A 26011-nucleotide genomic window follows, 5' to 3' on the forward strand; every position below is an offset into this window, starting at 1 on the left:
GCTGTAGACCCTAAGCATCAGCAATAGGTATATTAATAAAATAAAATTAGTGTTTACTGATTGCCTATGGTTTGTTACTTTGTGACTCTTCGATTGGTCAAGTTATGCTAAGTGTATGCTACAGCCGAGGCAATGATTTGTGAATTAATAAGGTAGCAATATATACTCGTAGCTACACATGCTTTTATATGAGCATGCTGTGAACTGGGTAGCTTGTCTCAGCATTGTTATTTATATGAAGCATGGCGGTGAAATTTAGTCAAGTAGGTACGTTCAATACAACAAGTACAAGTGTACAAGTTCAATACAAGTTATAAAGTACTTACTTTGGTAAGAACTAATTTTTCACTGAAGCAAAGTGCTGTAATTAGCATAATTATATTCTTGAAATGTATTTTCAAATTGGATTAACACGTTAAGTATAACTGCACCAATACTTGCAATTAGGTTGCTCTTGTAGGCTGTAACAGGCAAAACGTGAAATTTCAGTGTCCAATAAGTGAAAACGCGCGATAAAGGCAAGGAGGCACAATAAATAAGTAGGTACCGAGGTGGAGTGTACCATTATTTCGAATTAAGACGATACGGTAGGAGTCAATTCTCCGTACAAACGCTCTCGACTATTTCCTCCCTGGTTTTAGAAGATAGAGCAATGATTTTTTCAACACAGATTGTTATTATTTTTATCTGTGTCGGACCGTTTTGATTTTTTTGATATTCTGCTTTTTAAAGACTCTAGAGCCAATCAAAAATTTCCAAAAACGGCCTTTTTCAATGTGGCGCAAAAAAAGGTGTGATACTCAAGATTGGTAACAATTAACCAATAAATCTAAACGGTCCGACATAGATTATTTCATTGTTATTCAGATTTTCAAATTTCGTTTCGATTGATTAAGTTTTGAAGGAGGAAAGAGTCGAGAGCGGAACCTCGATTTTAAAGATTTTTTGAAATATATTTTGACTGAGTTGTTCTTAATGGACAATTTTTTTTCGATAAATCTAGTTAATAACACTTGTATATTTAACTAAAATTCCCAAGTTGAAAGGGGATTTTTTCCTTTCCATTTTAGCATTTTCGCTACCGTATCCTCTTAAAATCTTGTTTGCTTAGATAGTGAAGATTTATTGTTCCTATCAACTATCACGCTCATGGAGCTGTGACGCTCGCGCGTAGAAATTTACCGGTTTGTAGCGAAATCCGACGTAGAGGTTCTGCTACGACTACAACACAACTAGGTACTACAAAGGCCAATTCAAACAACATCCGACGATATCCGATAGATGTCATTTAGTCATCGTGTTTCTGGCCAGCGCCAATACAGCTACGGGCAAGCACAAGCAAACAGCACCATATCCAAGTCCTTCAGATGTCCTAATTATACATATGTATTACCTAGTGTAGGTAATTTTGACCTGAATGATGCCCAACAGCACAACAACCGTAACGAACCTAGGATTATCAGTGTGAACATGTAATTACACGAAAGATAAGTCCTACGTCGGGCACCGCTAAGCTAATCTAATAATACCGTCTTGATCGCAGTGCTAGGTGATAATTAACCCACTGCCATAGTAGGTATAACAAGAGTCACTCACTTAAGCCAATTCTATGTAGTTTCAAAGTTTGTTATGAATGCATGTTTATGTTGTTTTGATAAGACCTTGCTGAATTAATGTACAATTCACACACAATTGTGTCGCCATTTTCATTTCGTACACATCAATAGTTATTTGTAATGGTTTGCAATAAATGATATTGATTGATTGATTGGTTTTACAAGGGGGCAAAGTTGTTTTTTAACCGCACGTGCCAATATTGATACCCGAGCAAACGAAAGATTCCAATATTGAACCGCGAGCGTAGCGAGTGGTTCAAAAGTGGAATCTTGAGCGTTGCGAGAGTTTCAAGGCACGAAGGTTAAACAAACTTTGCCAGCGAGTGAAGCACAAAATTTTTCACCACACCAACACGAACAAAATACTAACTATAAAATATCAAACTTAATTAAAATCCATCAATCTATTCAACATTTACGATTCAAAATCATAATTTATAGGTCAATTCTACCAGCCAGCTTAAGACATCAAGTTAAAGTTTGTATGAAATTACTTTGCGCTCTTGTGGATAAAATGCTATTTTGCTATCTGTTTTCGAATAGCAAAGTAAGCCTTTACCAGTTGGTGTGGTGAAAAGACATATTATTATGTAACTCCGTATAGACGGATAAAGTCTAAGAAAAAAACGTACCTCAAAGCCCTAGAGAAAGAGGTACGGTGGCCTAGATGCCGTTACACCTTTGGAGAACGCTCGGCTAGATGGCGCTAATATTAATATTTGACATTTTTACACATATCAAGCTAACAATATGGGCCAAATTGTCAAAACTGAGGTTCAAAAGTTTTGAGCTTGAGTTGAAAGATGGCGGTCTATGCACTGTGGTTACACATTTTACTTTGACAGTAACTCTCTATAATAATCGATCCTCTTTGGTACACATCAATCAATGTGAGCCAACAAGTCAAGGGCGTATCAAATCAACATCATCTATCTTAACACATTGTTGAATGAGAATCGGCCTCATTATACTTTTAATCCGAACTTCAGACTAAACCCTAAGTTAATTCTGACTAAATACGAAACCTAATAAAAACCTAGTATTGTCATGAGCTGACTAACGTCATCAATTAGCAAAAGCAAATTAGCTCAGGGAAATCGATAAAATTATACAGAGGCATCGGCGACGAACGTTTCACACTCCATAATCGGCTTAGACTAGCTTTTGCCCGCGGCTTTGCTCGCGTTAGAAAGAGACAAAAAGTAGCCTATGTCACTCTCCATCCTTTCAACTATCTCCACTTAAAAAATCACGACAGTTCGTCGCTCCGTTTTGCCGTGAAAGACGGACAAACAAACAGACACACACACTTTCCCATTTATAATATTAGTATGGATTATATTATATTATATTCTCCATTTTGTAACCACCGTAAAAATTGTTTGAAAGTAATACCAAGTGGTATTTAACGTATTACAAAAATAAATTGTGAACGCTTTTATTGCACCTATTTTAGAAAAAAATATTGGATTGTACTGCGTAAATGCCCAAAAACAAAAAATACACAATTGGATATATTGGCAACGTCCGTGGAGTGCATCGACCTACAATAGGGACTGAGCTCACGCTTTTTTTGCCATACTAAATTGAACCTTATCACCTGCGCATAAAGGCGTTCTTGACTGACTAGCAAAAGTGTGTCCACATGAGAGGGTCAAAGTCGGGGCTGGTGTCCCTCTCGCACGTGTGACCAGTGTTAAAAAATTACTATAGTAGTAGTATTTTTACCTGTATGATAACTAAGTTTATAAACTTCTTAAATTATTTTCGTATTATATCGAGGCAAGGGTATTAATACCTTGTAACGAATTGGTAAGTCATTATTATGAAGCCATAAAACCAAAAAATTGCGCAATTATTAAAAACCTTTAATTGAGTATTAGTAGATTTGGTAGTAACTTTGAATATTGACTGGTATCCCCAAATGATGACAGCGATGACGTCATTCAAATGATTTTGATAGTGGTAATAAGTGCGAGAGGGACACCAGCCCCAACTTTAACCTCTCATGTGGACACACTTTTTGGCCTAACAACTCATTCTGGTTTAATTATAATTCTGTGGTGGAGTGGTGATTGTCACAAATACAACACAAACGTTAATGATAGTGGTGGCCGTTGGTTTTTTTTTATGGGATAGGAGGCAAACGAGCAGACAGGTCGCCTGATGGTAAGCGATCACCGCCGCTATAGTCTAGAGCCAATTTGGCCACAAGTCGTCTCCTTCACGATTTTCGTCGACATCTCTTCTAAATACCTAAAACAGGTATGGATATGTTCCTCGTTCTCTCCAGATTACGAATTGACCTGTTTTAGTTTAAGGAGGGGGGACGGGTCGAGAAAAAGGGGGGGAAAGATGGCGACCGACCATCATAGATATTTATTCACATCTCGAGTCCTATGGCACCAATCTGTTCGTGCGAGGTGTCATTTGAAAGCTTATTAAACCTACTTTAATTGTTTTCAAATAACTATGCTCATAAAAGTAACCGTTTAGGAAATATTTGAAAATATTTGTTTTTTTATCGCGCATGAATTGCACAAGTACTAGTAAAAAATGCGTCTAACTCAATAAACAATAACTTTACCGCAATTGATGTTATTATAAAATTTTTGCGTCTATTCATGCTCTTTCTAAAAATATAAGTTTCATTGGTTTATGATAATATATAACCATGTAATTAAGAATTTTGTTTGGCAGGGGTTATCCTCCAGGTCGCATAAACGGGCGCTGACCGTAGTAAAGTATTCAATATTTTTGAGGTCTTATTTTACGGATCCATATAGGAGAGGTATCGTTTGAAAGATAATTAAACCTACTATAATTGTTTACACATAACTATAATATTAAAGGTAGCTGTTTACATAATATTTGAAAATATGTGTTTTTTATCGAGCATGAATCGCACAAGTACTGGTAAAAAATGCTTCTAAGTCAATAAACAATAACGTTACCGCAATTGATGTAATTATAAAATTTACGCCACTATTCATGAGCTTTCTAAAAATATAAGTTTTATTGGTAAGTGATAATATAACCATTAAATTACGAATTTTGTTTCGTAGTGGTCACTCCGCCGGTCGCATAAAAATGAGCGCTGACCGTAGTAAAGTATTCAATATTTTTAAGTTCTTATTTTACGGATCCATATGTAAGAGGTATCATTTGAAAGCAAATTAAACCTGCTATAATTATTTTTTAATAACTATAGTTATAAAGGTAGCTGTTTACAAAATATTTGAAAACATGAGTTTTTTTTTCGAGCACGAGTTGCACATATACAGATAAAAAATGCTTCTAACTTAATAAACCATAACTTTACCGCAATTAGTGTTATTATAAAATTTACGCGAAATTTCATGCGCTTTGTAAAAATATAAGTTTTATTGGTGTATGATAATATATGACCAAGTAATTACGAATTTGGCTTAGCAGGGGTCACTGCGCCCTGTCACGATATTGGGTGCTGACTGACCGTCGCCAAATTTTCTACGTTACTCAGATCCTATTTTACTGATAAATTTGTGAGAGGTATCATTTGAAAGCATATTATGCGTACTATCTTTATTTCTAATATTTCAAGTCGAAACTGTAGAAGTTTACAAAATATTTGATTACTAATATGTGTATTTTACTGTGCATGAATAGCATTGGCATTGATAAGACACGCTTCTAGCTCAATAAATTATAGTTTTCCGCAATTGAAATAATAACAAAATAAACGGAAAATGTATGACTTACACAAAAAATAAGTTTGGTTTGTATTGCATAAACAATTAATTTGAATTTGTTCAGCTCACCTACTGCGCACCATCATATAAATGGATGTCCACCGTCGTTGCCTTTTTCAGATTTTATTTCACTAATCGTATATTCATAATAAATATAATCTATCACGTATCGAATTTACTTATATACTTAATTGATCAGTAAAACAAAATCTGTAAAATGATGAAAAAATTAAGGTAACGGCGGTGGACATCCGTTTATATGACGATTGACCGTGCGCAGTGGGTATGGTGGACAAATTAACATTAATTGTTTAGGCAAAACTAACAAAACTCATTTTTTGTAAAGGCCATACATTTTGCGGTTCATTTCGTTATTATATCAATTGCGGAAAAATATAATTTATTGAGCTAGTAGCATGTTTCACTCGTATCAGTGCGAAAGCTATTCATATACAGTAAAAATACACATATTGTCAAATATTTTGTTAACTTCTACAATTACGACTAAAATTATTAAAAAGCAACGATAGTACGCATAATATGCTTTCAAATGATACCTCTCACAATTTGATCGCTAAAATAGGATCTGAGAAATATAACTTATTTACGTCACGGGGGTGCAGTGACACCTGCTAAACCAAATTCGTAATTACTTGGTTGTATAATATCATACATCAATAAAACTTATATTTTTAGAAAGCATATGAAATGTCCTGTAAATCTTATCATAACATTATTTGCGGTAAAGTTATTGTTTATTGGTCATGCACCAAGATACAATCTTAAAAATTATGAAAACGGCAACGAAAATGGTCATCCATGTGTATTGTATATGACGGTGCGCAGTGAGTATGATGGATAAATTAACATTAATTGTTTATGCAATACTGACAAAACTTATTATTTGAAAAGGTCATACATTTCGCCGTTTATTTTGTTATTATATCAATTGCGGAAAAAATATAATTCATTGAGCTAGAAGCATGTTTTACTCACATCGGTTCCAATGCATATTTTCAAATATTTTGTTAGCTACTACAGTTACAACTAAAATTATTGAGAACTAATGACAGTACGCATAATATGCTTTCAAAAGATTCCTGTTAAATAAAATAGGATCTGAAAAATATAGAAAATTTGGCGACGGTCAGCATCCATACGTGGCCGGGCGCTGTGGCCCCTACTTAACCATATTTGTAATTACTTGGTTATATAATATCATACACCAATAAAACTTATGTTATTAGAAAGCGCACGAAATTCCGCGTAAATCTTATACTAACATCAATTCCGGAAAAGTTGTTGTTTATTGATTAAGAAGCATTTTTTACCAGTAGGTACTTGTGCGACTCATGGTCTATAAAACACATATTTTCAAATATTTTCTAAACAGCTACCTTCATGATTATAGTTATTTATAAAAAAATATAGTAGGTTTAATTAGCTTTGAAACGATACCTCTCGCATATGGATCCGTAAAATAGGACCTCAAAAATATTGAATACTTTACTACGGTCAGCGCCCATTTCTGCGACCGGGCAGAGTGACTCCTGCTAAACCAAATTCGTAATTACATGGTTATATATTATCATATACCAATGAAACTTATATTTTTAAAAAGAGCATGAATAGACGCGAAAATTTTATAATAACATCAATTGCGGTAAAGTTATTGTTTATTGAGTTAGACGCATTTTTTCTAGTACTTGTGCAACTCATGCGCGATAAAAAAACACATATTTTCAAATATTTCGTAAACGGTTACTGTTATGAGTATAGTTATTTGAAAACAATTAAAGTAGGTTTAATAAGCTTTCAAACGACACCTTGCACGAACCGATTGGTGCCATAGGAGTCGAGATGTGAATAAATATCTATGATGGTCGGCCGCCATCTTTCTCCCCCCTTTTTCTCAACCCGTCCCCCCCTCCTTAAACTAAAACAGGTCAATTCGTAATCTGGAGATAACGAGGAACACATCCATACCTGTTTTAGGTATTTAGTAAAAAAAAAACAACTAAGAGATGTCGACGACTTATATGTATTTTTGTAAAAGAGGTCGTTTGGTCCCTGACTATTGTTGAAAAAAATTGTAATTCATCGGTCCGAATTGCGGATACTAATTTTTTCATGTTTTAGTAGATATAGTTAAATGTAAAATTATTTATTTTACATGCACACACTTGAGTATTTTTATGCTCGTTATTTTAATTTTACAATAAAATATTTGAAATATAGTGCTTATAATTATTAATTGTGCTTATAATATTTTTTGATACAAAATCATACTTCATTGATTTGGAACAATGCGTTTTATCGGACCGACATCCGACACTATCGGAAGCGTTTATCGGGTGTAGGATGTCGGTCCTACATCCGATATCGGATTGGATAATGTGAAAACGGCATTATACCTCTATTATTTGTATTAAAAATAGATCAAACAATAGATCCCCATTTTTCAACATACTAAGATAGCAGGGGTTAAATCCCTCGACGCTCTCACTAAGTATAAACTCATTAATATAAAACGAGCGTGTGTAGAACGCATTACACGAAGGATTCCGATGGGGTCTTCCGAAGCTTTTAGGCGAGAGAATCACGAAGCACAAGAACCGATGCGATGTACACACCAGTATAAATAGACCGTGCATTTTATGACTGTTACGACTCGTAAGTGCGGTTTCACATTATACGATCCGATATCGGATGTAGGAAGGAATTCAAAGGCAAAAATCAAAGATGGCGCCTTAAATGTACAGGATATCGGGTCGGATAATGTGAAAACGCACTAAGTCGGAGTAAGTAACTAAAACCAAATTAACTCGTAGGCAACTTTTAGGATTGTGCAATGTGGGGCGTAAGTTTTTTTTTTGTTTTCTTTTTTTTTAATATATGACACCTACTAGACATTTCATAACTTGACCTGACCTGACATGACCTTAAAATTACTATTATCTAACTAGGTACGTCAGGAGCGATCTCAAATAAATAGATAAGAGTTTCAATTACGTTTGGTGAATAGATAATATAGTTAGTATTTCAAAGCTTTTATAATAATGCGCTTTTGAATAATTTTTAATGTGAGCGCAGAATGATAAGCGCAGGGAACGGAAACAAGAAAATAAAGTGTGTAATTAATTTTCACTGCTTCGGTGTTGATACTCGTATTTCCTCGCACAATATTGTGAGTAATAAAAAAAACATTCAGATAACAATGAAATTCGAAGTACCTATTACCTCTAAACAATACAATCTTTTGTTTTAACTTGTATTGCTTAGGCCTAGGCTAGTCATGATGTATGTACATATAATTATGTAAGTTTTCAATCGAAATGACAAAAATATGTTATTTTTAAATAATGCTTCATCATGATTACAAAATTCAATTATCTATAGTCTTCCTGGAAAAGGGTAGATACCTGAGAATGTTGGAAGACTAATAAGGCATAATTAAGATATCTCTGTTTATATTTATATGCCGTGAATATCGATACAAGTTACACGTGCTCTAATACAATTCTGAAATCAAATCAATTGAACTCGTTAGCCGTAATTCGCGGCGCCGTCGGAGCCGTACCAACATCCAACTTTGCTGAACATTTGTAGATCTTACCGCGTTGAAAATTAAGTCTCTGACCTGTCAGTTAACTGCTGAAGTACTAAGCTTTCCGAGAGACGTCTCGTTTACAGAACAATCGTAATCCGCGTTTGAAATAGCCAATATCGACGCTGGTAAATATTTATCAAACGTCGCTGCGATATAACCTTGTAATACGGGCCTAATTGTAAGTAGGTAGCTTTATTGGCTACTTTACTATCTACTTAGTAAGGATTAGGGGTTTAAATCGATTTAAGGAGTCTTTCAGTTCCTTAATAATGTTTACACTACATATATCACATGTTACACATACATCACACCTCACACCGCATTAAAAGACCTACACAGTAAATACCTTACTAAGGTACTGAGGTACCTTACTGAATACATACGTGTTATTAGTACATTTCGATACAAGTGCGGAAAAGAGGCAGTTAAAAACGAGTGACGATAAATTTAGTGTCAACACAAGTTACGAATTTCCTCTACGGCCTCTACGCACGTGTATTCTACGTTTTTTTTCAGTACATACATATGGCCCTTTAAAGTTTCGACGTGCATAGGCACATAAAGTAGGTACCATACTTATATCTAAGGCACTGATCCCACCGCGAGCTAGTAAGCTATGAGCTATCGGCTATAAAAACGAACAAAAGATAAGCACTCCCGTGCAAATAAAACAGACACGGCGATATTGATAGTTCACCGCTGGGCGAGTAACTATATACAAACATCGCCGTGTCTCTTTTATTTACACGGAAGTGCTTATCTTTTGTTCGTTTTTATAGCCGATAGCTCATAGCTTACTAGCATGCGGTGGGACCAGTGCCTAATATCTTACAGGTTATATCTTGCAGCTGATATCTTAGGTCAGAAATAAATGGAGACGCGGCTCGAGATACTCGTAGAATAAATATTTGCCTGTGCCATAAAGCCATAAATGACAGTGTTTGCTGAACACTCGTGGACGTATTTGCAACCAGATAAGCTCTACCAGCTGGTACCTAGCCAACGTTACAATCGCTTAAAAAGCATAGTAGGCGTATCGTAGCCTAGCTGTCCCTATCGCTCTTCAGTGTGCGTAGGCGAATGCACAAACGCTCACGATATATTTCTTTCGTAGCTATTAATCTCTATCGCCCTTGCGTATTGGCGCGACAGAGCCCAGACTATATAAGTCTTTCTGTGGCGTTTCTGTAGCGTTTCGCGTCGCTGAAATGCCATTATATTATATCTACGAGCGTTACGCACGCTGTAGTGAAACGATCGAAAGGGCCAGCTGCGTTTCGATCGCAACGAATCGTCAACGATTGTCATTCCAGAATATTATTCGACATTTTCTTTTTTTTTATTGCTTATTTGTGATTGGTAGCGAACGGTCACCGTTCCTATATATTTAACAAAAAGTTATACGTTAGTTATGCGAATGCCTGCTTATGTAGGTATAAGTTAACCAATTTATTGTTTATTAACTTTCAAATCTTATAACTTTAAACGAGCACTTCTTGTATATTTATTTATATACATTATAATAACGACGATCTCGGAAATAACCGCTTTAACGATTTCGCTGAAATTTGTTATGTGGGGGTTTTCGGAGGTGAAACATCGATCTAGCTTAGCCTTAGGTCCCGGAAAACGCGAATTTTTGAGTTTTCATGCGTTTTTCTTTCGCGTTAGTAAACGAGCAGCGAGTTCTATAGTATGGTCGCTAATTTCGTCGTCCGCTCATCGACGGCACGTACGAGTAGCTCAGTCGTAAGAGGGTCGGTCTAATATTCGCAGGCACATCACAGGTGTCAAGGCTTCGAATTTCGGCCAGAAATCAAGTATTTTTTTGTATTTATAAGAGTTTTTTTTAAATCTAAAGACGTGATATAATAAAATAGAACTCGCTCAGGTACTGTTAATTAAATGCAATATTCTGATCACAACATACTTTCTGCATAAATCCACATACACATACTTATATAACACTAGCTCTTGTCTTCGCTCGCGTTAGAAAGAGACAAAAGTAGCCTATGTCACTCTCCATTACTTCAAATATCACGTCAATTTGGCGCTCCGTTTTGCCGTGAAAGACGGACAAACAAACAGACACACACACTTTCCCATTTATAATATTAAGTATGGATTTCATGGTTTTGCCGCTTTTAATACGTGTACTTGTTAATTTGCTAGATGGCATAAGATTAACCCATAAAAGAATAAACTAGACCCGAGGGAGTGACTTTTACTAGCCCCGATGCATAATTATGTTTTCGTCTAGTCAGACCATTTTTTTAGGTTCTCCTGTTTGTACAAAAATAATGTCTTAGTTTAAAAATCATTCATGTTTAATGATTTAGTTTATTTTTTATGGCAGTATTGTACAACAAAATATTTCTGTATTACATTACTAGACGAACTCTTTTGCATCGGGGCTAGTAACTTAGCGTAAACTGCGCAAGAACTTAAATCTTGAGGAAAAAAATGAGGGCATGAGATTAATGATTGCAAAGTGCAAATTATTCGCGAAATGTTTATTGATCCGGGCAGCGTGACGGCGCCGACGAGGAACAACGGACGTCGAGGCGGCGGCGCGCGCCTCCCCCGGCCGGCCCTGCGTTCCCATCGGCTTACAGGCGCAGGCGTGTGCTTGCGTAACATCAACCAATTAGACACGACCTGTGACTAGGCAGAGATTTCAGCGGCATCAAGGACGCGGTAATACTGGTCAAGCGTGCCGAATGATCGCCTAATGCTCGGTAGGAAACAGGAACACACGACTAGCGCTCCCGGCGACGCGGCGCTCCTGTCACCGCTGTGCCGCCGACACTCGCTGTCATAACAACGAACGACCTCTTCTGAATTAACTTCGTTAGCGTATTGTTATGGCCCGACCCGCTCTCGACACAAATAACACCTGCCGCGCCGACCTCCTTCAAACCACACAATAACTGTTCTGAACTGTGTTATCGTGCATATATTTACTCACTGTGATACTTACACTGGACTTATACCGTTTCCGGAATTATTCAAAAATTTAAAAGCGCTGAATAAAAACATAATAGCTCATTAACCCGAAACAATGTAAACTCAGAGGCGGCTTCATGACAGACGAATCACGATCGTGCGACTACGTCAGCTCAACTGGAATAGATTCGCATGTACCGTGCGTGAAATTAAAGGATAAACAAATGAAGTCCGGAGCGGCGGGAATAATGAAGCAGTCCGCCTCAGGAGGTGTCAAGCAGCAGACACGAGCGTGACCCGCGCGACGCGACTCGGCCGCGCAGCGGGCCAACTGGGCCATTCGATAAGCGTGCCCCATTTACCTGGATTGAGCGCGGGCGGCCAGCAGTGCGGCGGTGCATCGGTGCTGGGCGGGCGTCCACCATGTCGAGCAAGTCGTTCGGCGCGGGCAGCATGCGGTCGGCGGGCGGGTCGGTGCGGCTGGGCGCGGGCGCGGGCGCGGGCGCCGGCCACGAGCTGGTGCTGGACGCGCTCTACGAGCGCAAGCGCGACAAGAAGAGCGTGCGCGTGCTCACCGTCATCATCTACGTCTTCTGCGTCTCGCTCGCCGCCATCATGCTCTCGCTCTACTACGTCTTCTTCTGGGAGCCCAAGGACGCGCAGTACGCGCAGCGCAAGGTGTCTCACACTGTAGACCAGACCAGCACTACACCAATGCCCACATGCTTAATGCCCCACACCGGTAGGTCACACTTCCGAAACGCTTCCTTTACCACTTTTTCCTCTTAACAACTGTAATTACGACTTTACAGCCGAATTCTATCCCTAAAAAATCTATACCTACCTGAACTAGAACCACTTACCTAATTACCGTAGTACGTACCTTGACTAGATATTCCTAGAGGACTACTAAACATAATTACTTTGACAAGGGCAAACACTGCTAAACTATCTGTACCACAGTAGAACAACGTGTTAATTGCGCTTTGTGGCACACACAATACACTACAATTGCACCAAATGTGAGCCATTTATTACTAAACCGCATGTTTGTGTAATTTACTAGGTACTTAAGTATATAATATATGAATATAACAAGTTAGATTCAAGTAGTTAAGACTGAAAGTTATACTTTTGCAATTTATAACAAATGAAATTTGTATTCGTTAAAGTTCCATTAACATATTGAACAGGAACCTGTTATCAAACATCCATCAAAATATATTTTCGTTTCCGGGTTAATACCTTCAGCCATATAAGCACTTCCACTTTAGGCGGACGGGCCAGCTATCTTTAGGCACTGTTCCGCCTTTCCAGATGCTTCGCTGGCTCGAAAGGTTAAATGAATTCATTTCACAATTCTGAGATGAGACGTCTATACTTGTGTATAATAGTAGGGGGGCGGGTGAGCTCACTATTCTTCTCTATTGCCCCCACCCCCTCCCCGCTGCCCCCGTTGGGCTACTTCTGCAAGCTAACAGAAACGTCAGAAAAATTAAGTGTAATTTTTGTGGCCGATAACTTTATGGGTATCGGAATTTTATAGGCGCGAGTAAGTGCGGATCTATCAAACACTATTTTAACGATGAACGCGTAAAATTTACGAGACATTCGTGAAACAGTGCTACGGACACGGACGCATAAAATATTCTTTAACGTTTAACGACCCGTTCTTTAAAACAAATATAACTTATAAACGTCTAAGGGCCAGTTGCATCAACCACATTTGACAGACACATCATCGTCACTCAGCAGACTTCAATGGAACTTCTCATACAATAAAATTTAACGAACGCTTTAACGGTGCCAGACCGTTTGGTGCAACCGGCCCTAAACAATGAAAACATTCATAGGCGGCATAGGTAAACTGCCCAGTAAAATGTCTTCAAATAGCGACATAAACTGTTTTTTTTTGTTTGTTTTTTTTTTCATATTTATTTTCATTTCATTTATTTAACATTAAAGTCATGTGCATTACAGAAGGTGTTAGATTGAAGTAGTCAGTACATGACACCCGGGCCCCGGGTAGGGCGCATAATGTTAGTACTTATGAGGTAAAGGTTGAACACGCCAAAACTGAGGCATATAAATTCATTTGCTGCTTCGTTATAATTAAAGGTATAGAAATTTTTTTGATGCCAAATAAATCGTAAAAAAGTATAGTTTTTAAATATATCAGTTACTTTATTGAAAGATTTATATATGTAGCGATATCGAATAAGCAACTGAAACAACGTGAACTTATTTTGCACGAAAACACAAAAAATCCAAAACTCAGCTACAGGGATGTGGGTAAAAGATTAAAATTTCCACAATCCACTGTTTGTTGCGTATTGAAAAGGTTTCGGGAACGCCTAACTTTAAAACGAAAGCCAGGAATTAGTGGGTTGCAGTGTATAAATTATAAAAAAAAGAAGGAACGCATCTTAAGGATATTTGCTTCAAATTGTATGATGTTACCTCGTGACGTGGCTAAAAAGTAAAGATGTCCCAAAATTGTATGTTCAAAAGGTGAAACGTAGAGCAGGGCTAAGAAGTTTTAAAGCACAAAACGGCACCAGATCGGAATATAAGACAGAAATCAGCAGCAGAAACTCGATTGAGAAACTATACGAAAATTTATTAACAAAATTTGACTGCGTTCTGATGGATGGTGAAACTTACATAAAATCCGATTTCTAAGAAATCCCTGGCCAAGAGTTTTATACTAGCAAAAGTAGCACAGAGGCTCCCAAAGACTGTCAAATAAAAAAAGATCTAAGTTTCCAAAAAAAATACCTACTTTGGCAGGCAATTAGCAGTTGCGGGAAAAGAAGCAGCTCTTTTGTCACTACCGGAAAAATAAAGGGCAGCATCTATCAAAAAGAGTGCTTACAAAAGCGATTACTTCCATTTATTAAGAAACACCACTCCTGGCCTTTATTTTGGCCAGACCTTGCCAGGTGTTACTACGCGAAACCTGTCATGGAGTGGTACAAAGCAAATGGTGTAGCCGTGGTACCGAAATATAGCTATCCACTAAATTGCCTAGAACTCCGGCCTATCGAGGAATATTGGAGTGTAATGAAAGGGTTTCTTAAAAAGAGAGGCGGGGAGGTTAATTCCGCGGAGGAGCGGCGAAAACTGTGGACCTGGCGACAAAGAGGTATCCTGACGTGATGGTGCAAACTCTTATGAGTCGTGTTCGAAGAAAAGTACGATCGAGGGCTTATTCGTCGAGAAACCTTGACTAATTATGGTTTGCATTTAAAATACATTAAATTTGCTCATATTTAAATCAACCATCTTTTATTTATTTATTATATTTTTTTTACAATAAAAATTTAAGTGTGCCCCATTTTTGGCGTGTTCAACCTTTACCTACAACAAACCGACAGTGATAGTCAAAACATCTTTTTCCCCTCACTAGCTCGGAAACACGTGTTTTGTCACCAGCGGGTAAAAACGCATTTTATCCACTAGTGGGTACCTAAAGTAATTTGACCTTGAATAAAGTCAAATCAACTGCCTTAAAATTGATAAAAGTAGGTGAATCTAGTAATAAAGATGATTTACCACATGTGGAACTACTGGAAGCAGTGATAAACGCATTTTTTTGCGTTGTAGTTTCCTCGCTATAGTGAGGGGAAAAGTTTTGTGTTACACTCGGATGCAAATGTATTTTACTTCTCGTGTGTTAAAAAACTCGCAAGTTCAGGATTCTATTCTCGAATCACTCGCTTCCCTCGTGGTTCAACTATAGAATCCTTTCACTTGCTCGTTTTTCAATTCCACACTCGGCGTTAAAATACAACTTTACCCCCCTTTATAACCATAGCTGGGCATTAACTCGTTAATCCGTTAATCGTTAATTAACGAAGTTAACATTTCGATTAACGGATTAACTTTTAAGTTAACTTTAAAAATTGTTAACGGATTCGGTAACTTCCGTTAAATTTCATCGAGTCCGTTAATCGTTAATCCAGCGCCCCAAGCGGCTCGCTGCGCCGCGAAAACCACGTTCTGACTGCTACTGTAAAAGCCCGTAGTACGGGAAAACCTAGGAACCTAGGATAGGAAGCAGATCCGTCGGTTATAAATAGTCTAACGACCAATTTGGCGACTTTGGATCACTTATTCGAGATCTTCTAAATCTTATTAGGCGTGCTAGATCGATCACTAACCTGGGAATAGAGTGCAATCATCAGGCATGACAGAAAAATCGCACAACCGACGCATCGAGTTAGAGTCCGGCGGGCCTTAGATTACTCTACCAAGTTATCGTGGCCCACACCATCGAGTTGTCGTCGCAAATCTCAATCTGAAGAACCGACGCACCACGATTGCGTGCGACCGCATGAATGACCCAATATGTAATTACCAATCCGAAGTAAAACCTAGGATTTAGCCAACCAACGGCGGTAAAAGCCCGAAGAGACCGTAATTATTACATTTCGGTTTTTTACCAATTGGCGTCACAGGTTTTAATGGTTTTTGGTGGATACTTAGTAAATACAAATACATAATACCTACAGTGAAGTCCTATTTTTATGACGTGTTAACGGATTATCGATTAACTTTAACTTCCGTTAAATCTACCGAAATGTATCGCTTTAACGATTAACGAAGTTAACTTTTTAAGTAACGGATTAACGATTATCGAAGTTAACTATTTGATTAACGGTGCCCAGCTATGTTTATAACAAATAACTATTTACACATTCTATCATATTTGGGAATTAATTCTACATTCATGAACACTCTTCTAAATATTTTACCTACGTATGCTGAAATAAAAGTTTTAATATAAAAATCTACTAAGTAATAATAATAAATAACATCAGGGTTTGAAAGTAAAAATGTACATTGAATTTGACTTGATGATATTCATACAGTAGTTTATAAAAGCAGTATGTGTATAATCATTATCAAACAAATAGTTACTACATGACATGATCTGTAAAATCTGAACGATAATAATGCTGCGTGTCCATCCGTGAAGTTGTACCTTCCGGCCCAACAACCCTCATCACGCCGCCCGCTGGGCTGAATTACGTAAGATGCCAGCGCTTATTCCTTCGTTTTCTTACATTACGGGCACGCCCGGGCGGAATGCATAATGAAGACACTTAACAGACACGTACCGGGATGAAACCAAGATGTGATTGGAGTAAACGAAGCTCTCTCTCAAATTTAAGCCACCTAAAAAGCAAGTAGGTACCGGTCAACTGCAAAATGTTTAAATTATATAATGAAAAAAAGTCTTTCAATTACTTAGGAAAAAAATTTTTCATGCGTATCCGAGATGTATTGGTAAGGGTAAAATTTCCATAATACATAATTATAATAACCGAAAAAATTGTGAATGGAGTCTTAAAGGACCCGAAAAGCTCGAATCCTAATAACTAACAATAATAGAAAAGTTTATCAGCTGAAACAAAATTACGTAGCACGCGTACGAAACTTATAGAGGTGTGTTAGACACGTTGCACAACTGGCGTTCCCCTCCTTTTTGTAAAAGTTTCGATGATACCCAGATAACTGGGTTATGCCCGATATTCGAAACAATGATTCATTCATTCTTTAAATAGATTATTTGTTTGTGAGTGATTTTTAGACATTGTACAATTTGTACATTATGATCGTGCCATGTTGGTCATTTAAGTACACCTGTGGCGATATGAAAACCAGTAAAAATGATTACATTTACTTTATTAAAATCTTACATAAATTAATCTAACTCTGCAGACCACAGCCGACCACAGTGATAAGCTAAGCTAATAACTATGGTGCACCGCGATTGAAAGTATCAATTAGTAGGTACTATTTCGATCGAGACAAAGTTGTGTGTGATGATTTTCAACACATTCGTGAGGAAAAACTCTTGAAATCTGAATTTAAAGTTGTCCAACTTTGTTGTGTTCAATTGGCCGTGCGGTTTAAAGTTTAAATATAGCATTCGGTACAATAAGCAGGATTGAGAATTCGGCTATTTACTGCCGATTATGTTTATAACACATAAATCACCAACGAATCCGGCCGATTTACCGAGAATAGGGAAAAGCGCTGTTGTTACGGCATCGGCATAGAATTATTTTACACTCGTAAAATTGGCTATAGGGGTGACTATGTATGTGTAGACCACATTACCTAATAGTTATTTTATAGTTCACTAACGTCAAATAAAAAGTTGTCTCTTAAATGTTCACATTTATGCAACAAAGCACAGAACAATGCTCTCATATTTAAATAACCAACTTAGAAAAACTACCTACAAGAAGTAGAGAAAGAATCTAGTCGTAATCAGACTTCGTCCATATTAAAATGTAAGAAATATCGTTACTACTTTGCAAAACAACTTGCAATCTTATCTATCAGAAGAATGAATGAAAATGGCGTAGTTATGTGTGGCATTCAGAGCTACTTAGTGCGTTTCAACTTTGAGGAAGTAGTATGAGTATCTCATATCTCTATATGCTCTCTATTGAACTTTACGTCAGCACCAACGGATCAGTAAAATAACGCACTTCACACATTGATGTCATTCCAATTCCAATGTAGAAAGAGTATCATTGTGTTCAATATCGCATCGCTGGGGGTTCCATTTAGCTACTGAACCCTAACCTAACACAGTTGATTTATACATCTGACGTTGCTTGGGTAAATCATTGCAGATTACTAATAGCCCAATAACCTTTTCAAACAATAAGTCGGATTACAAATCACCCTCATATACCATCAAGCTTCCACCCTTCAAATTACTTTGAGTATAACTTAACGACTTCAACCAAAATGGTGTTAATAGTGCGCGCCCCTAAGCTTGCTTCTATTCTATTCCTATTGAATTTATGTATTTAACTCTAAGACTAACCAACATGTAGCAATAAAGACTTGTAAGAATCAGGCACATATGTGTCTGGCTTCTGGCTGGCAGTAACACACGTCGGCAAGCAATGTGTATAGCGACCCTGATGATTGATTGCATACTATGACGTACTCACGAACCAACACCAGCAGTATCAGAGTTCATGTAAATTTGAAAGCTTAGAAAACATACATAGTTCACAGAAAGGTTCACAGTAGGTGGGCTCCGGGCGTTATTTGAAGTAGATAATGTTATTTTCCCCTCACTAGCTCGGAAACACGTGTTTTGTCCTTTAATACCAGCGGGTAAAAACGCATTTTATCCACTAGTGCTGCTTAACTGCTTTAAAATTGATAAAAGTAGGTGAATCTAGTAATAAAGATGACCACCTGTGGAACTACTGGAAACAGTGATAAACGCATTTTTTGCGTTGTAGTTTCCTCGCTATAGTGAGGGGAAAAGTTTTGTGTTACACTCGGGTGCAAATGTATTTTACTTCTCGTGTGTTAAAAAACTCGCAAGTTCAGGATTCTATTCTCGAACCACTCGCTTCGCTCGTGGTTCAACTATAGAATCCTTTCACTTGCTCGTTTTTCAATTACACACTCGGCGTTAAAATACAACTTTGCCCCCTTGTATAACAATTAAATAACTATTGATTCACGTGTTCGCGTTAATAGCTAAGGTACTTCTAGTGTGTAGCTATTGTAACTATATACGAGTCAAAGCTCTTGGAAAAACGGGAAAACCAAGCCTTATGTATAACGTATAACCTCACAGACACAGCGCAGAGCGAGAGCGCATTTATTTTATTACTGGGTTAATGGCTTTTCTAAGCTGTCAACATTAGGTATATAAATATCCTCGGTAATTGTGTAGAAACGGAATACTACATAAATATTTTAAGTTATCGTCAGGCTTCTCTAAAAAAAAAAAAAGAAATATACTTGGTAATAAACTATTACTAATAACGAGCTACGCCGTAGTAATCGTAGCGACTTCGCTCAATGAAAGAGCAGTTGATCAGCGCTAATCACGGCACATAGTCGTTTTGTCTCTACGAAACATTTTCTTTACAAACCTGGCAGGCAAGTGTGGTCGCGCGATAAATTATAAAACATCTAGCCGTCCCTATTGCACTTACAAATAGTGCGATAGGGACGGCATGATGTTTTATCATTTTCCCCTCACTAGCTCGGAAACACGTGTTTTGTCGTTTAATACCAGCGGGTAAAACGCATTTTATCCACTAGTGGGTAAAGTAATTTGGCCTTGAATAAAGTCAAAATAACTGCTTTGAAATTGATAAAAGTAGGTGAATCTAGTAATAAACATGATTTACCACCTGTGGAACTACTGGAAGCAGTGATAAATGCATTTTTTTGCGTTGTAGTTTCCTCGCTACAGTGAGGGGAAAAGTTTTGTGTTACACTCGGGTGCAAATGTATTTTACTTCTCGTGTGTTAAAAAACAATTTTGCCCCCTTGTATAACAAATAACTATTATTGCGCGACCATGTTTGCCTGCCTGAAAAACCACATTATCGGCGCTTCGATAACGAAACGCTGACTACTCTTCATTATTAGTACCGCAGTCAGTGACAGTTTTTCGTTCGCTACGAAACTTAAAGGTAGCATTCGGATCCCGCTGCCGGGCCGCGCTGCTCGGTCGCTTGCGTCGGAAACTATCGCATATAATTCCATACAAAGCGGTGCGGCGCGACCCGGTCGCGGCTGCTGGGCAGCGGCTGCCGGGTCGCGACTGCTGGGATCCGAATGCTACCTTAAACGTTTGTTCGTTAGTTATGCAGCCAATAGTAAAGGTGTTAGACGACAAATCTTCCGCAAACAATCCTTCCGTAAAGATGTCAAGCATGGTCGTTGCATAACATAATACATAGTCGGTCAACAAGCCTCTGCGACCCTCACGCGACTTGTGTCGGCACCGGCAGGGAAAATCCGGTGAAGTTGACTGACATTGTTAGAAACAACACATTCACTGCCAGCGACTGGCATGGTAGACGATTTTCGAAAAAAGCCCGCTGTTTGTTTGTCCATAGTCCATACAATTAATGTCATTTTCCGTGACATTCACGCTATCGCCCCTTTACCCTATTCTAAAATTTCTTCTTCACGCAATGTCGGCTATATGGCACTCGCTAGGCGGGAACTCTATTCGCGATTATCGCTACGAACCGGAAAAAATGCTAATACTATATGTAAGTATGTTTTTTAGACATAAATTTTAACAAAGAGAACTTGTTTAACCATTTTATTTAAATGATTAACACAAACCAGTAGGTATCTATGAATTCAAACCTATGTCGTGTTTAAATATTTAGAAAAGTATATTTTATTCCGAACTGGAACATATGTAAATAATTGCGTCTGCATCTGCACTACATTTCCCGCGCCATAAAACCAACTCTGAGACAGTTAACACCACCGAATACCTACTCCGCTGTTTAAAATAACTAAAACCTCGCAACCACCAATAAACTACTGCCACCTACTGTGTTACTCGATACAAATATCGGGCTCAGCTTATAGTGGAGAACGTTTCCAAAGTCGAGAAGAAATATTTGTAAATCGAATAGGCAATTTGTTCGGAAACATAAATCCAGTTTACCTGGAAAAGCGAACTCCAAGTGTTCCAAATTATAGGTTACAATTCAATTAGTGAAGACACATGACATGTGCGAGTTGAACTAAGTACATAACTACTCTTGTTGAACTAAGAACTAAGTTCTCGTGCAGATTGATTGTCGCCTCGAGGCATGGAACGTAGATCGTGTTCCAATGCGGATGCAAGGCAATGTTATTGAAATGTAACTTTGTTTGCTGTAAATCCTGCAGTCTCCCGTACCCATATGGACCTTATTTATTGGATTTATCAAACTTCGCAAAAATGATTCAGTCGATTAAGTAGGCGAAAAAATTCAAATATTCATTCGTCATCTCAAAATTACGCTTTAAAATCTATTTATTCTTCAAAATTATCCTTATTCAATTAAAAACCTCTCGCCGTCGTATCGTATAACCCGTCAATAGCTAAGCAAAATGACTTATTACCATTACAAATTGTGGTCGCCCTGTAACCACTTCATCTCCGTAAACTAATTTCTCCGTAAATTACTAAGCCCGAGGAAAACAATTCAACAAAGTTTGCGCACAGAGTTGTTCCGCCTCGTTTCGGGATTATGTAAAAGGCTTCATTACATTTCAGGAATTAGTTAAGACAAAGCTGGGTCACTTTATTTTTTATGCAAACAGTAAATTTAATAATGATACGGATGTTTAACGCTTATAGTTCGGCCTTGTTTCAGGATTATGTAAAGAGGGTTCGGGTTCATAAAATTTCAGCAACTTTATCAGACAAAATCGGGTCAGTTTGTTTATGCGATTATTAAATTTAATAAATGATACGGAGCGTTTACAAATAAAGGAGGCTTTGTTATTACTTAATAGATTTACTAAGTAAATGGGTACCATCAGTCCCATCGGACAACGATGAAAGGAAACCTTGTTTGCAATAAAGAGCCAGATGCCCCATGCGATTCTTAAACTAGAACTGCCGGTAGACTTCGAAATGCTGATAGACACTTTTACAAATAGATTTTTGCGGGTATTAGATACTTAAGTAGGTATATTGATTACTAAACCCATAGGCTTGCGGGTAGCTGACAAAGTACAACCACGATCCCCTGCCCCACATGTTCAGCAAGTACGATTTTATCTAATGCAAAGCATTGTTCACAGGAGGAAGCGGTAGCACAGTAAACGACTCTTTGAGCTCAACAACTTCATCTGGCATCACGATTGAGACATCAGACTCTAGTACGTCAGAATCAACTGTATCAAGCTCGGAGGCGCCCCTATCAACTAAATCCTCTAGTCTTAGCCTCCCGGGGAACAAGACGAGCGGCGAGCGAGCAGACAACTCTAGCGTCACATGACAAACGAATTTAGAATAATAACATTCGAATGTAGTTCCATACCCTCAAATATTCGTAGCGCCAATCGGTATAGTCATGGCGACAGGCTATTCAAAACTACAAGAGAACTATTTGCCTAAAACAGGTCAATGTTTTAAATCACCATCTTATCTTCGATTCAAGTTTGCTATGCTCCAGAGCCTGAAAAGGTTGTAGATTGTTATAAAAACGCTATTACCTATTCAAGAGGATAAATCAGTGATGAGCTGCTTATACCGAACAAGCAGACCTGGCACTAAAGAATACGGATCAAAAACTTTCTGAACAATAATTAAATGAAAAAAAATGTATAAATATTATAATATAAAAGCATCACATGACGTTAAACGGTGCTTCATTGTATAGGTAGAACCTATATAACCAGTGCCGTGCCGTTTCAACGGTTAACCCCTCGTATGCTTAGATACGGATCCGTGCGTGGGAATATCTATTGTTTTAAATGTCAAGGTCACTATTTCAATGATCAAAATTGACAGGCCGCATACGAGGGGTTAACGAGCATTTAAAATTCATACCTGTCGCCTGCGCTATTCCGTTCTTAAACCTTATTGGGTAGTTACACGTATAGTATTTAAAAGTTATAAGCAAAGAGTCTTGATTTAATGGATCGCCGTTACTTTGAAAAACATCTGACCCCAGGTTAGTGCAATGATATTTTATTTACAACAGAGCTTCAAACTCATGAATAAACAAGTTAAAAAGTAACGAAGTTAATTTCATCAGAAAAATTCGACACTGGTCGAATAAGCAAACTCAAATTCAACTCATTTTAATTACGAATTACTTATGCCGAGTATGCGGCAAGTTCAATTGATCGTGCCTGAAAACCTTTGTTTATATAAGTATAAAGTAATGTTGGTTTTCTACCCGCTTAAAACTACATCTGGTACGCGTATAAACTAAATGCTGCGCGCGTATAAGCACTAAGCACGTAACGCCGCAACGACCGTAAAGAAAAAGGCGCTAGTCTGATACCGCCCTTAGCGTTGCATGTGAATGCCGCATTAGGTGAACTGTAATTACGGCACTCGTCAAAGTATCGGCGATTTCTAGTCACTGGCGCCAATCACATCAAAGGCTGAACTAACACCAATATTAAACGACAGATTACTAGTGATATTCATGTATAATTTCCTAGTTGCCTAATTAGCATAAGGTGAAGGTTATTTCTTCAGATATTTACTAAAATAATTTATACTTAGTGTTAAGTGTTAACAAATATGTTTAGAGATTTATTTACTCATACACATTACATTATCGGTGTTAGACCAAGTTGCTGATCTCATTTATTTTGCGTGTATCGTCTGACATATCCTCACCGTAGCTACTGTATACGTGTATACCTAGCCTTACCAAGAGTTTGACACTGAGTTTGAGTAACTTACTTCCTTAATACCTATAGCTCGTACTATTGTAATTTGTAATATGCCCGAGAATGAAATGAAATCCATAGAAAGATAAGTTACGCAGACGATCTTAAATTCTTACGTCAGTGTCAAATTGTGGCAAGGCTACTATTTGTATAGAATAAGTTCACGTCTTACTATTTCCAAGTCTCTGTAGTGCCTGTAGAAATAAGTATGGTTGGTAAGTTCACGAAACGTGTCCATGTATTCAATACGTCCATCAGTCTTCTGTAATATTAACGAACAAGAGCAATAAAATTATCGAATGCCTTAAGAATAGCGGTACTCTTGATATTTCCCTCGTGGTGGTAAGCAGATACTGTAGCCTATGAAAACTTGAAAGTTTTAAACTCAGTGGTACAGTCAACCAATTGGAATCCTAGGCCACTGTAGAACTATGTCATAGTGACGTTATAAATCAGATTGTAAGAAATCTCTCACTGATTCTCATTTTGACATAGTTGTAGAGTGGCCTAGGGTTCCAATTGGTTGACTGTACTTATCACATGAGTATCAACTTTTATCTAAATATTCGTTGTATCACTTGAACCATAGAAAAAAAAATAGTTTTTACTGCATTCTGACCACCTTAAACAAAATTTTATTTATGTTGAGTGTTCGTCAACTTTAGTTAATTAAATCACATATTTCATTCACAAGTCCTGTACAAGTCGTGTTGTAGTAGAGAACTCATTGTGTAATATATTTTTAAATAATATTAAATCATTTGTTTATTTCACTCCAAACTCCAACCACCTACGAGACCTACACCTATAGTACACTCAAGGATATTAATTGTTGAGCCATTTAGAGGCCACAATAATTTTGCTAATTCATAGTTAAGCTATGACGTATCCAGTATAAAATGAGCTACAAATGGTGTCACGCCGAGCGCGATGTAAATTGGTAAGTGGTATTGAATAGGTTACTACTTTGTCATGTGGCAACACTGACAGCTCGAATGACAGCACCAATGGCGGGAAGGAAGCAGTATGGCGTTATAGGAGCTGCCATTCGAGCTGTCAGTGTGTAACAGAACAAGCGTCTATGACGAGGAAATGGACTCGTTATTACATATAAAACTTACGACAAATCAACTTTTCCTTGACCAACCTTTTGGTGCATATTTCCTTCGGGATTTCATTGAATATTTTAACAAATAATATCTGTGATGGTTAATCACATGTTTTGTCGCGTCATCACTCATAGAATTCACTATAATTCGATGCACAACTTATTGGAAAAAAACTTATTTACAAACTATATTCACATGGATGGATCGTTGACACTAACAATCTGATCTGTCAAACGAATGGCGTTCCGATATTGCGTCTTGGTTCCAATTACAAGTCAGAGAGGTAATAATTACTAATATTGATTATTATACTTTCTGAATATATCATTCAATGTAACAATTAGGAACAAATGTGATCTTTCATTGCGAAGTTACTTACTAAATTGATTTAAACAATCTTTCACAAAATAATATTTACGTAAAAATATTTATCGATTTACGGAATGTTCCACTACTGGATCAGATAGGAATCAATATCAATAGCTCTGTCTCTCTCTAAAACACGTGCAATCATGCAGGTGTTACTACTGATAGGTAAACGATTATTTGCTGAGAGAACATGGACGTTAAATGTATTGGGTGTACGGATTAGTAAACAAAGCAGTCTCCAGTCTCCAGTATGTCTCCAGTCTCCATTATGTCTCTGTTATGTCTCCATTATGTCTCCAGTCTCCAATATGTCTCTGTTATGTCTCCATTCTGTCTCCAGTATGCCTCCAGTCTCCATTATGTCTCCATTATGTCTCCACTATGTCTCCATTATGTCTCCAGTATGTCTCGAGTCTCCAT

At 37.6% G+C, this 26011-nt stretch overlaps 1 protein-coding gene across 3 annotated transcripts in view; it reads left to right on the forward strand.

The window, feature by feature from the left end:
* The window catches only part of LOC125232842 (putative transmembrane protein INAFM2), a 39311-nt gene extending 14441 nt beyond the window's left edge, over positions 1 to 24870 (forward strand). Inside the window, exons 1-2 of one of the 3 annotated variants that reach the window (XM_048138634.1) lie at positions 11595 to 12581; positions 22506 to 22667. In XM_048138634.1, coding sequence (XP_047994591.1) covers positions 12327 to 12581; positions 22506 to 22526 — 276 coding nt within the window. In that variant the 5' untranslated portion in view covers positions 11595 to 12326 and the 3' untranslated portion in view covers positions 22527 to 22667. Of the gene's footprint in view, positions 1 to 11594; positions 12646 to 22505 lie in introns of those variants that run through there. The other 2 variants (XM_048138632.1, XM_048138633.1) reach the window with 2 other exon arrangements.
* The last annotated feature ends 1141 nt before the right edge of the window (positions 24871 to 26011 follow it).

Source organism: Leguminivora glycinivorella, chromosome 13 (genome assembly GCF_023078275.1).
Source record: "Leguminivora glycinivorella isolate SPB_JAAS2020 chromosome 13, LegGlyc_1.1, whole genome shotgun sequence".
Lineage (NCBI taxonomy): Eukaryota > Metazoa > Arthropoda > Insecta > Lepidoptera > Tortricidae > Leguminivora > Leguminivora glycinivorella.